Source organism: Salvelinus namaycush, chromosome 21 (genome assembly GCF_016432855.1).
Source record: "Salvelinus namaycush isolate Seneca chromosome 21, SaNama_1.0, whole genome shotgun sequence".
Lineage (NCBI taxonomy): Eukaryota > Metazoa > Chordata > Actinopteri > Salmoniformes > Salmonidae > Salvelinus > Salvelinus namaycush.
Genome location: NC_052327.1, coordinates 13,255,631 through 13,269,786, shown reverse-complemented (window position 1 = coordinate 13,269,786; position 14,156 = coordinate 13,255,631). Strand labels below are relative to the sequence as shown.

The window sequence follows — 14,156 nt, the reverse complement described above, 5'->3', positions numbered from 1 at the left end:
GGGTCACACGGTGTTTCTTGGTCATCTTAAACAAATCTACTTTGAAGCAAAAGTATACACCTCATACACATGGTTATGGGCTTAAAAAGAAGTAACCTGTTCCATGTCAGATATAGAGTTGAAATGCATTCAATATTGTATTCATCCCAATATTACACTTTATATACAGCACAGAAGAATGAAATACAGTGGCAAGAAAAATTATGTGAACCCTTTGGTGTTAACTGGATTTCTGCATAAATTGGTCATCAAATTTGATTTGATCTTGATCTAAGTCACAACAATAGACAAACATAGTGTGCTTAAACTAATAACAAACAAATTATTGTATTTTTCTTGTCTATATTGAATACATCATTTGAACATTCACAGTGTATGTTGGAAAAAGTATGTGAACCCTAGGCTAATGACTTCTCCAAAAGTTAATTGGAGTCAGGAGTCAGCTAACCTGGAGTCCAATCAATGAGACGAGATTGGAGATGTTGGTTGGAGCTGCCTTGCATAATAAAAAATGCTCACAAAATTTGAGTTTGTTATTCACAAGAACCATTGCCTGATGTTAACCATGCCACGAACAAAAGATATCTCAGAAGACCTAAGATTAAGAATTGTTGACTTGCATAAAGCTGGAAAGGTTTTCAAACGTATCTCTAAAAACCTTGATGTTTATCAGTCCACGGTAAGACAAATTGTCTATAAATGGAGAAAGTTCAGCACTGTTGCTACTCTCCCTTGGAGTGGCCGTCCTGCAAAGATGACTGCAAGAGCGCAGCGCAGAATGCTCAATGAAGTTAAGAAGAATCCTAGAGTGCCAACAAGACTTACAGAAATCTCTGGAACATGCTAACATCTCTGTTGAAGAGTCTACGATACGTAAAACACTAAACAAGAATGGTGTTCATGGGAGGACACCACGGAAGAAGCCACTGCTGTCCAAAAAAATCTGTGGGCAGATGAAACTAGAGTTGAGTTGTTTGGAAGGAACACACAACACTGTGTGGGGAGAGAAAAAGGCACAGCACACCAACATCAAAACCTCATCCCAACTGTAAAGTATGGTGGAGGAAGCGTCATTGTTTGGGGCTGTTTTGCTACCTCAGGGCCTGGACAGCTTACTATCAGCGACGGAAAAATGAATTCCCAAATGTATCAAGACATTTTGCAATTGAAGCTCAACAGAAGTTGGGTGATGCAGCAGGACAACGACCCAAAACACAGAAGTAAATCAACAACAGAATGGCTTCAACAGAAGAAAATACGCCTTCTGGAGTGGCCCAGTCAGTCCTGACCTCAACCCGATTGAGATGCTGTGGCATGACCTCGAGAGCAGTTCAAACCAGACATCCCAAGAATATTGCTGAACTGAAACAGTTTTGTAAAGAGGCATGGTCCAAAATTCCTCCTGACCGTTGTGCAGGTCTGATCCGCAACGACAGAAAAAATTTGGTTGAGGTTATTGCTGCCAAAGGAGGGTCAACCAGTTATTAAATTCAAGGGTTCACATACTTTCCCCACCCTGCACTGTGAATGTTTACACGGTGTGTTCAATAAAGACAGGAAAACGTATAATTGTTTGCATGTTATTAGTTTAAGTGTCACGACTTCCGCCGAAGTTGACTCCCCTGCCTGTTCGGGCGGTGCTCGGCGGTCGTCGTCACCGTCCTACTAGCCGCCACCGATCCCTTTTTCGTTTGTCTGGTTGTTTTGTCTTATTAGTTGCACCTGTTGTTTTTGTTTCGTAATGAGCTTCCCTATAATTAGGAGTTTGACCCGCCCTTGTTTTGTGCGGGATTGTTTTTGTTACGTGTGTGTATGTTGGGTGTTTGGCAAGTGTTTTCACTGCGCCCTGGATGTTCGGGCTTATTCAGTTTGTTGTAAAAAAGTAAATATAAGGATTATTTTTCCTAAGCGGCTCTCTCTCTGCGTCTGGTTCTTTCGCTCACCTAGTCCCGCGTGACATTAAGCAAACTGTGTTTGTCTATTGATGTGACCTAGATGAAGATCAGATCTGTAACGCTCGTCGTTAGGAGAAAGAGAGGAGGACCAAACTGCAGCGTGGTGAGTATTCATATTCCTTTTAATGAAAACCGAAATACTCGAACAAAATAACGATAAACGAGAATAAACCGAAACAAAACAGTCTTGTCTGGTGACATACACAAAGACACAGGAAACAAACACCCACAAACCAAAAGTGAAACCCAGGCTACCTAAGTATGATTCTCAATCAGGGACAACGATTGACAGCTGCCTCTGATTGAGAATCATACCAGGCCGAACACAAAACCCCAACATAGAAAACCCCACATAGACTGCCCACCCCAACTCACGCCCTGACCATACTAAATAAAGACAAAACAAAGGAAATAAAGGTCAGAACGTGACAAGATCAAATTTCATGACCAATTTATGCAGAAATCCAGGTATTTCCAAAGGGTTCACATACGTTTTCTTGCCACTGTATTAACCGTTGATTAATGTTGATTAATTATGAAACGATGAAAATATGAATAACGTTCCACCCATGAGGCCACTAGGTCATTTGACTGCAGGAAAGGGCTACATTACAACTTTGACTTCAAAATCATCACTTCTTACAGTATCATAAACCTTGAGTGTTGTCATGAAAACCACATGAAATACATACACATAGCGATCCAGGACAAATCTGAAAGGCTCCCTCTCCTCGAAATGGGGAAATCATTCAGTTTGTTCTGTAGTAAGTTCCACTAGGATAGGTGAGCTGAACCAAGCTGGAAGAGGCCAGTCATGAAAGGTTACTGTATCAACTCCAAACTCAAAAGGTTGTTTTTCAAGAGAGAACATTGTGGACTCATGATTCCCATGGCTGCTTGTGCTGCACACTGACATAGATGGAGGAATACTCATTCTCTCTCACGCACGCATGCACACACACACACACCCTCTCCCTTCCATCAGCAGTAGGGGCTGGGACCCCTGGACGGTCCATTTTGCAGTGATTTAGTGCCTGTGACATCGGCCCGGCTCACTCTTCAATAGCACTAAAAGGGTCATCCTGTCTAATGGGGCTCCTCTGCGACGCATGCAGGGAAAGGCCCCCCCACTCTCCTCCTCTTACACACACGCTCTCTCTCTCTCTCTCTCTCTCTCTCTCTCTCTCTCTCTCTCTCTCTCTCTCTCTCTCTCTCTCTCTCTCTCTCTCTCTCTCTCTCTCTCTCTCTCTCTCTCTCTCTCTCTCTCTCTCACAAACACACACACACTGAGTATACCAAACATTAGGAACGCCTTCCTAATATGTAGTTGCAACCCCCTCCCCCTTTTTGCCCTCAGAACAGCCTCAATTTGTTGGGGCATGGACTCTACAAGGTGTCAAAAGAGTTCCACAGGGATGCTGGCCCATGTTGACTCCAATGCTTCCCACAGTTGTGTAAAGTTGGTTAGATGTCCTTTTGGTGGTGGACCATTCTTGATACACACAGGAAACTGTTGAGCGTGAACCCCAGCAGCATTGCAGTTCTTGACACAAACTGGTGCGCCTGGCACCTACTACCATACCCCGTTCAAAGGCACTTAAATATTATGTCTTGCCCATTCACCCTCTGAATGGCACACATACACAATCCATGTCTCAATTTTCTCAAGCCTTAAAATCCCTCTTTAACCTGTCTCCTCCCCTTCATCAACACTGATTGAAGTGGATTTAACAAGTGACATCAATAAGGCATCATAGCTTTCACCTGAATTCACCTGGCCAGTCTGCCATGGTTCCTAATGTTTTGTACACTCAGGGTAGATAGAGTGGTTTAGACAGGGCTTAGACTGTTATTAGACTGTTATTGGTTAACCTGTCTCCTACCTTTCATCTACACTGATTGAAGTGGATTTAACAAGTGACATCAATAAGGATTCATAGATTTCACCTGGATTTACCTGGTCAGTCTATGTCATGGAAAGAGCAGGTGTTCTTAATGTTTTCTATCCTCAGTGTACACACACACACGCTCATATGCACGCACGCACGCAAGCACGTACGCATACACACTTTATGATGCTTTGCCCGCTAATGAAAAGGAAGGGGAATTAGATGATGCCAACTGACAAACAGTTTTGTAATTGCTTTTGAAAAACAACTATCGTTGTCATGACTGATTCTGCATTGATTCCCTGTTGTCCACTTCATTTATCCACTGTAGAGGGATAATCAGGGATTTATCCACTGTAGAGGGATTATCAGGGATTTATCCACTGTAGAGGGATAATCAGGGATTTATCCACTGTAGAGGGATAATCAGGGATTTATCCACTGTAGAGGGATAATCAGGGATTTATCCACTGTAGAGGGATAATCAGGGATTTATCCACTGTAGAGGGATAATCAGGGATTTATCCACTGTAGAGGGATAATCAGGGATTTATCCACTGTAGAGGGATAATCAGGGATTTATCCACTGTAGAGGGATAATCAGGGATTTATCCACTGTAGAGGGATAATCAGGGATTTATCCACTGTAGAGGGATAATCAGGGATTTATCCACTGTAGAGGGATAATCAGGGATTTATCCACTGTAGAGGGATAATCAGGGATTTATCCACATTCAAGAGGGACTGGGGCAGAGATAATCATTATAAAGCATTAGCCATGTTATCATAATTCATACCACTGTTATCTTTTAGCATGAGTATAACATGTTACATTAATAAAGCAGTTATGAACCCTCTATAAACCCGTCATAAGGGTACCTTAATTTAAAGTGTTACTGTGGATAATTTAGAAAGACTCGTACTCATAAACTCAACTGAGATGACATGAAAACCATTATCGGATGATTCAAATCTAAACTCTTGGATCATATGACATAAAATCCTATCATTCTGAGGAGTTGAAGTCGTTGCAGTGATTGTATTCATGATGGTAATAAATCCTCTTTTGTTCAACTGCTCATATCATTGTGAACTTAATTGAGTAGAACAATTTGAGTTTCAGCCTGAGACGGTGGAATTGACTGGTGAGTAGGACCAACCCAGAAGTGGATGGGACTGCAGTACACCGTCGCTCCCAGTAGATGGCCCTGCCTACAAGTACTTTGCTGTGGGCTTATCGATTTGGCATTTGCAAAATAGCATGCATGTAACATTTTCTGGAATCCTATAAAATATTTATTGCTGGGGATGGTTTCTGTGGCCATTCATTAGATTAGCTCTGGTTTAATGAATGACCTCAATGCAAATGTGGATATCAAATGGTCCAAATGACAGTGGATTTTGTGAATGGAGCACTTAGTGACAAAAGAATGACGTCATTGCAAAGCCATATCCCTTATTAGTGTGCCAGAAGTAAGGGGCATCGTCCCATTGGCCCGCGGGCGCATCTCATCGACGGGATTGGCCGACAGGCGATAATTAAACACCTACACAGTCAATGCACATATCCAAGTGGTGGATATATAGGCTTGTGCATCGGCACTGCATGCAACACAACCAAGAGTTGGTCTTCAAGTTGAGAGAAGTCAACTTAGGCGTTTCATATAAAGCTATATATTTTTTTTGCCTGTTGATTAACACAAAAGGTAAGTGGATACTTTAAACCAGATTCACATGGTGGACGGGCTGTATTTAGATGGAAGGTTGACTTAATGGGTTGTGTCTTAGTGCTCCATTGTAACTCGTCAGATATGGAGAGTGTTGACCTGAGTTTTGGTGCAGTGTGATGTGATGGCGACGAAAATGCGATTGAAAGGGGGCCGTAGAGGTCACAATTCTCCCTCAGTGAGGGTCCGGTCTGCTCTGTGGTGGAGGCAGAACAGAAAAGAGGGAAAGAAAGATGGAGAGAGCGAGAAAGATATAGAGAAAATGTGAGTAAGAGCGAGTGAAAGACCAAATAGTAAGTTAGAGAGAGAAAAACACAGAAAGAAACAGCGAGTAAGCTAGAAATAGAGCGAGAGAGAGGGATGGATGAATGGAGGCTGGAGGCTCTCTGAGAGGAGAGATGGAATGCCTGTATGAGAGAGTGGTAGCAGCTCATTACACTAACGCACTGGTCCCCCCCCCCCCCCCCACCCCCCCCCCCCCCCCCCCTGAGAGTTGGCACGCTGGATGGAGCCACTCTCCCCTCACAGCGGCTAGCTAATGCTACGTCCCCTCAGTTCGCACCGAGCAACAGGCTTGGACCCCGTTCATGCCTGGACACGCCAAGGCTCAACTCAGACAATGTCCTGTCCTGTACTGGGGATGGCGAGACGGAGGGATAGTTTGCTCCATGGAGAAGAGTGCAGGACTATCACGTGGATCCGTTTCCTTTTGGCTGTTTGGATGGAGGGTGTCATGGAGCGATAGAAGGATGGATGTGTAGCTTGAGAGATCAGTGGTACTGAGCTGAGCTAGCCGAGTAGAGCGGAGTCTGCCATCTCAATACAGAGTTAGAAAGAGCCATCTATGTAGTAGCTCACTTCACATTTAACGAAGGAGTCCTTTCAAAACAATTTGTGTTACATTAGCCGTACAATGCTTAATCTCATTCTGGTAAATGTACACTGATCATTATTGTGATGGCGACCTGCTTCTCTCTTGTTAAATGTAGATGTTAATGTAATTGTATCAAGTCTGTGGAGCTCATGGGACTGTCTCTTTGCTGTAGGGAACCATGGTTATGTTGAAGATTTCTGCTTTCCTTGTTGCTTATGCCCTGGTCATTTGCCAGATGTACAGCTCACAAGCAGCCCCCTCCAGGTGAGACAGACAGACTTGCTGACAGACAGACGGAAATTACGAAATTACACTCAACGCACAAACACATACACACACACACACACACACACACACACACACACACACACACACACACACACACACACACACACACACACACACACACACACACACACACACACACACACTTGTTTAATATGACATGAGAATATGGATTGGAAGTACTACCAAATACACATTTATTATTTAATAATGAACATTTGGGGGGAAATTCATAATTTTTCTGTGATTAAAGGAATATAACACATATATTTTTTTCTGTGAATTTAGACTACAGATTTTTTTGGTAATTTAGTCTACTGTTACAAATACATAAATTCATATGTTCCTTAATCCAATATCACAGAAGTGCACTCCAGTTAAGTGTAAAAGGGCTGTAATAAAAAAATGACACAATAAAAAAACAAGTAATTTAATTTAGAAGAGATACATTTGATATATAAAAACATCCAAGCCACTCCCGGTTCTCATGAAGCTATTGATTTTGTCATAAATAGTCGGCTCTTTTAGATGGAGGCTGTTTTCAATGTTGGCTAGGGTCCCTTCCAGTCCCACGTCATACCTTTTAGACTTAGTGACGCTCCATGCATGTTATTTATTTTATTTTTTACTGCGGTTGATAACTTTGTTTTTATGCGGATCCCTGTGCTTCACCCACCTTCTTCCTTCCTCCTCTAGACCGGGCATAGAGTCCATGACAGACCGAGTCACCCTTACGGACTACGAGGCAAGAAGGTTACTCAACGCCATAGTCAAGGAGTTTGTGCAGATGACAGCCGAAGAGCTGGAGCAGCAAGAGAATGAAAGCAACGAAGGCAATAGGTACAGACAACTGCTTCTTATTCCTTTCTGCATTCTTAACAATACATGAGTTTTCCTCCTCGCTCAGGGCTACCAATTAATAAGGGATTGATGATGAATTAAACGTGATGGTCAGTATTGACGGTAAGAGCAACTTTCATATGGAGTGGAAGTGCGTCAACGGTCCATTGACCAAAGGTTTTAAGCTAAGAATGAACTCGTACAATTGTAACCACAATTTTGTTACCTGTCTGGAGATATGTTTTTTAGCCACCTTAGCAGTGTGTCCTGCTGGAGTTTAATTTAAGCCATACAGAGAGGTATGTGCTCAGAGAAATTGGTTCTCTCCATTTTAAGGACGGATATCCTACCTAATCCCTCCCAACAATATCTCTATCGTAACCCTCCCGCATGGATGAGTTTGATTTATTCATTTATTTGAATGGACGAATGTTAACAGCCTGTTTGCCTGCTGAAGATATTATATTAGCGGGGAATGCTTAACCTTGCTGGATAACTGCATGCTCTCAGTTAGTGGAGGCGGAAAGAGTCGCATGACAGCGGGAAGCTATACCCGTTCTGTTCTGTTTGGGTTGATATGAGGGTGGGTGTGACGACGTCAATGGAGTTGGAGCATGGGGTTTGATATGTTAACGTTCTTCAAGTGATTGGAAGGAAGCATGATGTTTTGGAAATGTTCATTTCTTGCCTATGACAGCATGTCTGACAATGCATTTTGTAGGGAAAATGCATGAAGGAAAGGGGGTGATACAGTACTAACATGAGAGCGAGAGAGCGATAGCGAGAGTGTGAGTGCGGGAGAGAGAGAAATCTGCATGTGTCCTGCTACTATGAGCCTGTTTTCTGCATGTTTATCTCTCCCCTCTGACAGCATGGAAAGACCCATTACCAAGCGCTGCTCTAACCTCAGCACCTGCGTGCTGGGCAAACTGTCCCAGGACCTGCACAAATTACAAACGTTTCCCCGCACGGACGTGGGCGCGGGCACGCCTGGCAAGAAACGCAGCGCGCCCGAGAGCGAACGCTATGCAAGCTACGGGAAGACATTTGACAGCATCTAACCCTCCGCCCTCCTCCTATTCCCTCTCTTTTCATTATAACGTCCTCCTGGTTTTTGTTTGACAAGTCTCAGTGCATGTGGATTTTTTCCTGCTTGATTGACCCTAGAGCGAATCTCCCATTGCAACCCCCCCTTCTTAGTTTTTGTATTCTTCTTTTGACAATTCCTTTCCGTTTTCGGCAAAGAATGACATGTTGTATCTGTTCAGACAATCAACTCTTCTAAATCACAATTATTCAAAGGAATGAATCAAAATATAGAGATTTTTTCCCCAGTGTGTATATTCATATAATTTGATTGCATTTCAAATTCCTGATAACCCAAATTCCCAAGAGATAACCTAAGTAACATTCAACCATAATAAATAGTTTCTTCATGCGTCACCATGTTTCTTGTTCAATAAACCTATTTTTCTACCAGGAAGGCTTTTACTTTTTTTTCTTAAGAAATAGAATATTAGTAATGAAACAGTTTGTTTTATGGACCTAGCTTTGGCTCTTCCAACAAAGGCATTCAATATTTTTTCATTGCAGGATAGAGTAAATCATAGTTATTATAGCATTTCCAATACCCTTGAACTATCTCTAGAACCTTCACCAAGTCTCAAGGTAAGAATTATGATCGACTGAACCATTCTAATGATCTAACATTTTCAGAGACTATATTAATCCACGGTCTACTTTTTATGTGTTTAGATGTAATTGTTCTACTCCTGTTAATGACAATGACACTTTCATTTCATGGATGTGTTGCAAAGCAGATGTTTTAATTACATTGAATAGTATTGCTTGATTAGATAAGGAAATAGTGTGTGTGTGTTTGATAGTGTGTGTGTTTGTGCGGACAGCTTGTGCGTGTGCTTGAGTATGTGTACATTTGTAAGTGTCTGGTATGAGTGCGAACACAAATGCTTTTGTGCGTCTGTGTACTGTATGTGTATTGAGGTACTGTTAACCCCGTCTCCATTCCTGAAGCAGCGTTACAGCACAGAAGCGAGCCTGCAATACGGCCACCTGCGTGACTCACCGCCTGGCAGACTTCCTGAGCCGGTCGGGGGGCATGGGCAACAGTAACTTTGTCCCCACCAATGTGGGCTCCAAGGCTTTCGGCCGGCGGAGGAGAAACACCCAGATGTGAACATTCCAACAACCTTCAGGGATACGGTGAATACTCCTCCTCCTCGTCTTTGTCCTTTCTGTCTCTGTTCTATCAGCTATCTCTTATTTAAATGCTGTAGCTTTTTAATTAGTTAAATGCCTGACATCACCATAGGCAAATAGTTTACTTGACTAAATTAAGATACCATTTTTTGAATTAAGATTTTACATTGAGAATTGATTTCCTGTGTTAATGAAAAATAATTGCTTGGTCTTATTTTTTGTTCAGAGATGTACGTTTTGTGACAGAAAGAAGGCGCTGGGCTCTAAGTTGTTGACTTGTCCTTTCTCTCTTCCTCTCTCTCTTCCCTTTCAGAGGTTGATCCTTCTTAACGCGATGACATCAGAACATATCTGGGGGAAAACAACAAAACAAACAAAGAGAAAAAACACACTGGCCCCTTCATCCACTCCCCCACATCTACAGAAATAAACCCCTTCAGATATTAGGACTCCTCCTCAATACCATAATGTTATGAAACTTTAATTTAGCTTTTGGCAAACCAGAGAAAAAAAGGGGGAGAATGACGGCAACCTCCATTATGTACATTGACAGCTGAATCCCCAAATCCCAAAGAAAATTTCCAGATTCCTTTTTTTTTTATACATGAAATTCATTTAAAATGAATTGGAAAAAAGCACCAGTGCTTATTTATTCTTATTTATTCTGTCTATAGAGCACATTTGTACCATGTGAACCATTCTCCCCGTCACTCATCCCTCCCTGTCCCCACCGGCACCTGTTTGCTGTGCTGTGCCCTGCAGGGATCGACATTAAAGATCAGCCTTCCCTAGGCTCCCTCACAACGGCTGTGTCTTGTGCCTTGATGTAAAACACTTTACATCACATGACTGTATAGTATGTATCAAGATTATAAGAAGACTACGAAGAGAATGTCACCGAAAAAATATTCAAGAGATTAATATTGTAACAATTGTGAATTTCAGCAAGATTAAAATGTATTTTAGATACATTCGGGTTTGGGGTACTTGTGTTGTTCTTCAAGGTTTAATGAAGTATTTAGGTGAAGAGAGAACCGTTGAGTTGTTAATTTTTTTCACCTTTACTGTACATGCGATGAGTAGCTTTTAGACCATGCCGGTTTCTCCTGAACTCCCCTGAACTTGTGAATGCATTGGTCTCACTGTGACACACGTTGGGAATTCTACAGCACAGAAATCTGTCCAAACTAGTTCAGTCCAAACCGTTCACACTGTTTTAAACATACTGTACACAACTTATGCAAATGGTCCTGTGACACAGAAAGGTCCTGTGACACATCCATTTCCATACAAAAGGTAAACCTTTCATAGTAAATCCCAAAAAGTGGAAACCAAAATTGTCAAACAAATATTTTCCTATTGTGAAACTAGACTATTCCACCTCAATTGGAATAGGCTAAAGGAGAAGAGAATTCAAGCATGCTTTGTCCCAGTCACTGACCTACATTAATACTAGGTTGAAGGTAACATGAACACATTCATATGAGTTTGAATAAGAAAATAAAACTATAAAATAAGAGACAATAGAAATGAATTGCGCAATAAAATCAGCAAAACCTTAAGCCAGTGTTCACTTGGTCTTGCTCAGTCTTTGAAAGCGTTGTGTTGCATTGTCTCCGTCAGACAATTCAAGTGTAAATGGTATGATACATTGTTTTAGCTTAAGAGGCACAACCCTCCTCCAACCAGCTGTTTCTCTGAGTCAATGAAGGCTTATAAGGATTCTATTACATTTCCATATTTCCATCATATCTATTTTTACATACACCGCTTACAGGGAACACAACTTCATTTCAACATGGATAATTGGGTCATATTTGGTTGAGACATTGATCAAAAGTTAGTTCAATTTCCAATGTGTCATCACTATGTTTTCAACAATCTAAAAGCACAACCAAATTCCAATGGAAAAACAATGTCTGATTTTTGATTTAGTTGTCACACGTGTCTTGGGCTGTGCTTTGTTAATACCCTGGATGGGAGACAAGGGTAGCTATAGATCAATTCTCCAGTAGGAGGTGCTGCCCAGTATTTATTTTTTTATAGTGGATATAAAAGTGAAGATCTGGCGTTGTTTTAAAGGTACAAATTCAATATACAGTACCGGTCAAAAGTTTTAGAACACCTACTCATTCAAGGGTTTTTCTTTATTTTTTACTATTTTCTACATTGTAGAAAAATAGTGAAGACATCAAAACTATGAAATAACACATATGGAATCATGAGGTAACCAAAAAAGTGTTAAACAAATCAAAATATATTTTACATTTGAAATTCTTCAAATAGCCACCCTTTGCCTTGATGACAGATTTGCACAGTCTTGGCATTCTCTCAACCAGCTTCACGAGGTAGTCACCTAGAATGCATTTCAGTTAACAGGTGTGCCTTGTTAATTAACAGTTCATTTGTGGAATTTCTTTCCTTCTTAATGCATTTGAGCCAATCAGTTGTGTTGTGACAAGGTAGGGGTGGTATACAGAAGATAGCCCTATTTGGTAAAATACCAAGTCTATATTATGGCAAGAACAGCTCAAATAAGAAAAGAGAAACAACAGTCCATTACATTTAAGACATGAAGGTCAGTCAATATGGAAAATTTCAAGAACTTTGAAAGTTTCTTGAAGTGCAGTTCAGAAACCATCAAGCGCTATGATGAAACTGGCTCTCATGAGGACCGCCACAGGTATGGAAGACCCAGAGTTACCTCTGCTGCAGAGGACAGGTTCATTAGAGTTACCAGCCTCAGAAATTGCAGCCCAAATATATGCTTTGGCCTTCATGGTCTAATTGCTGCAAATAAACCACTACTAAAGGACACAAATAATAAGAAGAGACTTGCCTGGGCCAAGAAACACAAGCAATGAACATTAGACCGATGGAAATCTGTCCAAATTTGAGATTTTTGGTTCCAGTCGCAGTGTATTTGTGAGACGCGGTGTGTGGGTGAACGGATGATCTCCGCATGTGTATTTCTCACCATTAAGCATGGAGGAGGAGGTGTGATGGTGTGTGGGTGCTTTGCTGGTGACACTGTCAGTGGATTATTTAGAATTCAAGGCACACTTAACCAGCATGGCTACCACAGCATTCTGCAGCAATACGCCATCCCATCTGGTCTAGGCTTAGTGGGACTATCATTTGTTTTTCAACAGGACAATGACCCAAAACACCTCCAGGCGGTGTAAGGGCTATTTTACCAAGAAGGAGAGTGATGGAGTGCTGCATCAGATGACCTGGCCTCCCCAATTCCCCGACCTCAACCCAAATTGAGATGGTTTGGGATCAGTCAGACTGCGGAGTGAAGGAAAAGCAGCCAACAAGCGCTCAGCATATGTGGGAACTCCTTCAAGACTGTTGGAAAAGCATTCCAGGTGAAGCTGGTTGAGAGAATGCCAAGCGTGTGCAAAGCTGTCATCAAGGCAAAGGGTGGCTATTTGATTTGTTTAACAGTTTTTTGGTTACTACATGATTCCATATGTCTTATTTCATATTTTTGATGTCTTCACTATTATTCTACATTGTAGAAAATAGTACAAATAAAGGAAAGCCCTTGAATGAGTAGGTGTTCTAAAACTTCTGACCAGTAGTGTATTTTATAGAAGGTTTGTCTATGTTGATATTTGGTTACCATGATGACATAATCCTGTGGTTGATTCCATCCTGTGTTTTTTAAATTCACGTGGAATTGTCAAGTACAACTATTCATTTAAAGCAGGGATTGGCAACTGGTGGCCCATGGGCCGCATGCACCCTTTTGTAGGCCCGCGGATCAATTTCCTTTTTTTACGAACTTTGTCGGGGACTCAACTTACTGTTGAGAGTTAGAATAGTAGAATACACAAGGTGCAATTTCAAAATTTGGTTGTGCATCTACAGTTCTTCCTTTGTATTGTCAGTCACTGACAGTCACTCAATTAGCCCATGTCAGCTACCATTTTTTAAATTGGTAAGTTAAAGACCGGGGGCCCTTATTGATTTTGGTAGTCACTCTCACTCAGATATCATGAGTCAGGTTAAAATGTGTAGAATTTAAATAAATTTGCTTAGAAACTGCAAACATTTCTCTGCACCCTATTGAAAATGTGTAGAATTGCAGGAAATTAGCTGTAAAACTGCACATTTTTCTCTCCGCCCCATGGCAAAATGAGCAGAATTGCATGAAATTAGTTATACAGTTGCAAAATGTTCTCTTCGTACATGGCAAAATGTGTAGAATTGCAGCAACTTAACTCTAAAACAGATTTTTTTTATTTTAGAGGCCCCCCTGGCTCTGATTGCATGTGTGGGTATGGATGTGGGTAAGCAGACCTGTGAGCCACTGCGGACCCGATGATAAATTCAGATTTTTTGTGTTCCTCATCCCATC

At 41.5% G+C, this 14,156-nt stretch overlaps 1 protein-coding gene across 2 annotated transcripts; it reads left to right on the top strand.

The window, feature by feature from the left end:
- The first annotated feature begins 5,467 nt into the window (after nt 1-5,467).
- On the top strand, nt 5,468-10,766 carry LOC120066117 (calcitonin gene-related peptide-like). 2 transcript variants are annotated; one of them, XM_039017244.1, is made up of 5 exons: nt 5,468-5,550; nt 6,618-6,709; nt 7,427-7,570; nt 9,605-9,793; nt 10,104-10,766. In XM_039017244.1, exons 2-4 carry the CDS (start codon nt 6,624-6,626, stop codon nt 9,765-9,767), a joined length of 393 nt encoding a protein of 130 aa, XP_038873172.1. In that variant the 5' UTR covers nt 5,468-5,550; nt 6,618-6,623; the 3' UTR covers nt 9,768-9,793; nt 10,104-10,766. The 2 variants fall into 2 exon arrangements, with proteins under 2 accessions (XP_038873172.1, XP_038873171.1); XM_039017243.1 differs by lacking the exons at nt 9,605-9,793; nt 10,104-10,766 and adding an exon at nt 8,442-8,905.
- Nucleotides 10,767-14,156: the final 3,390 nt, after the last annotated feature.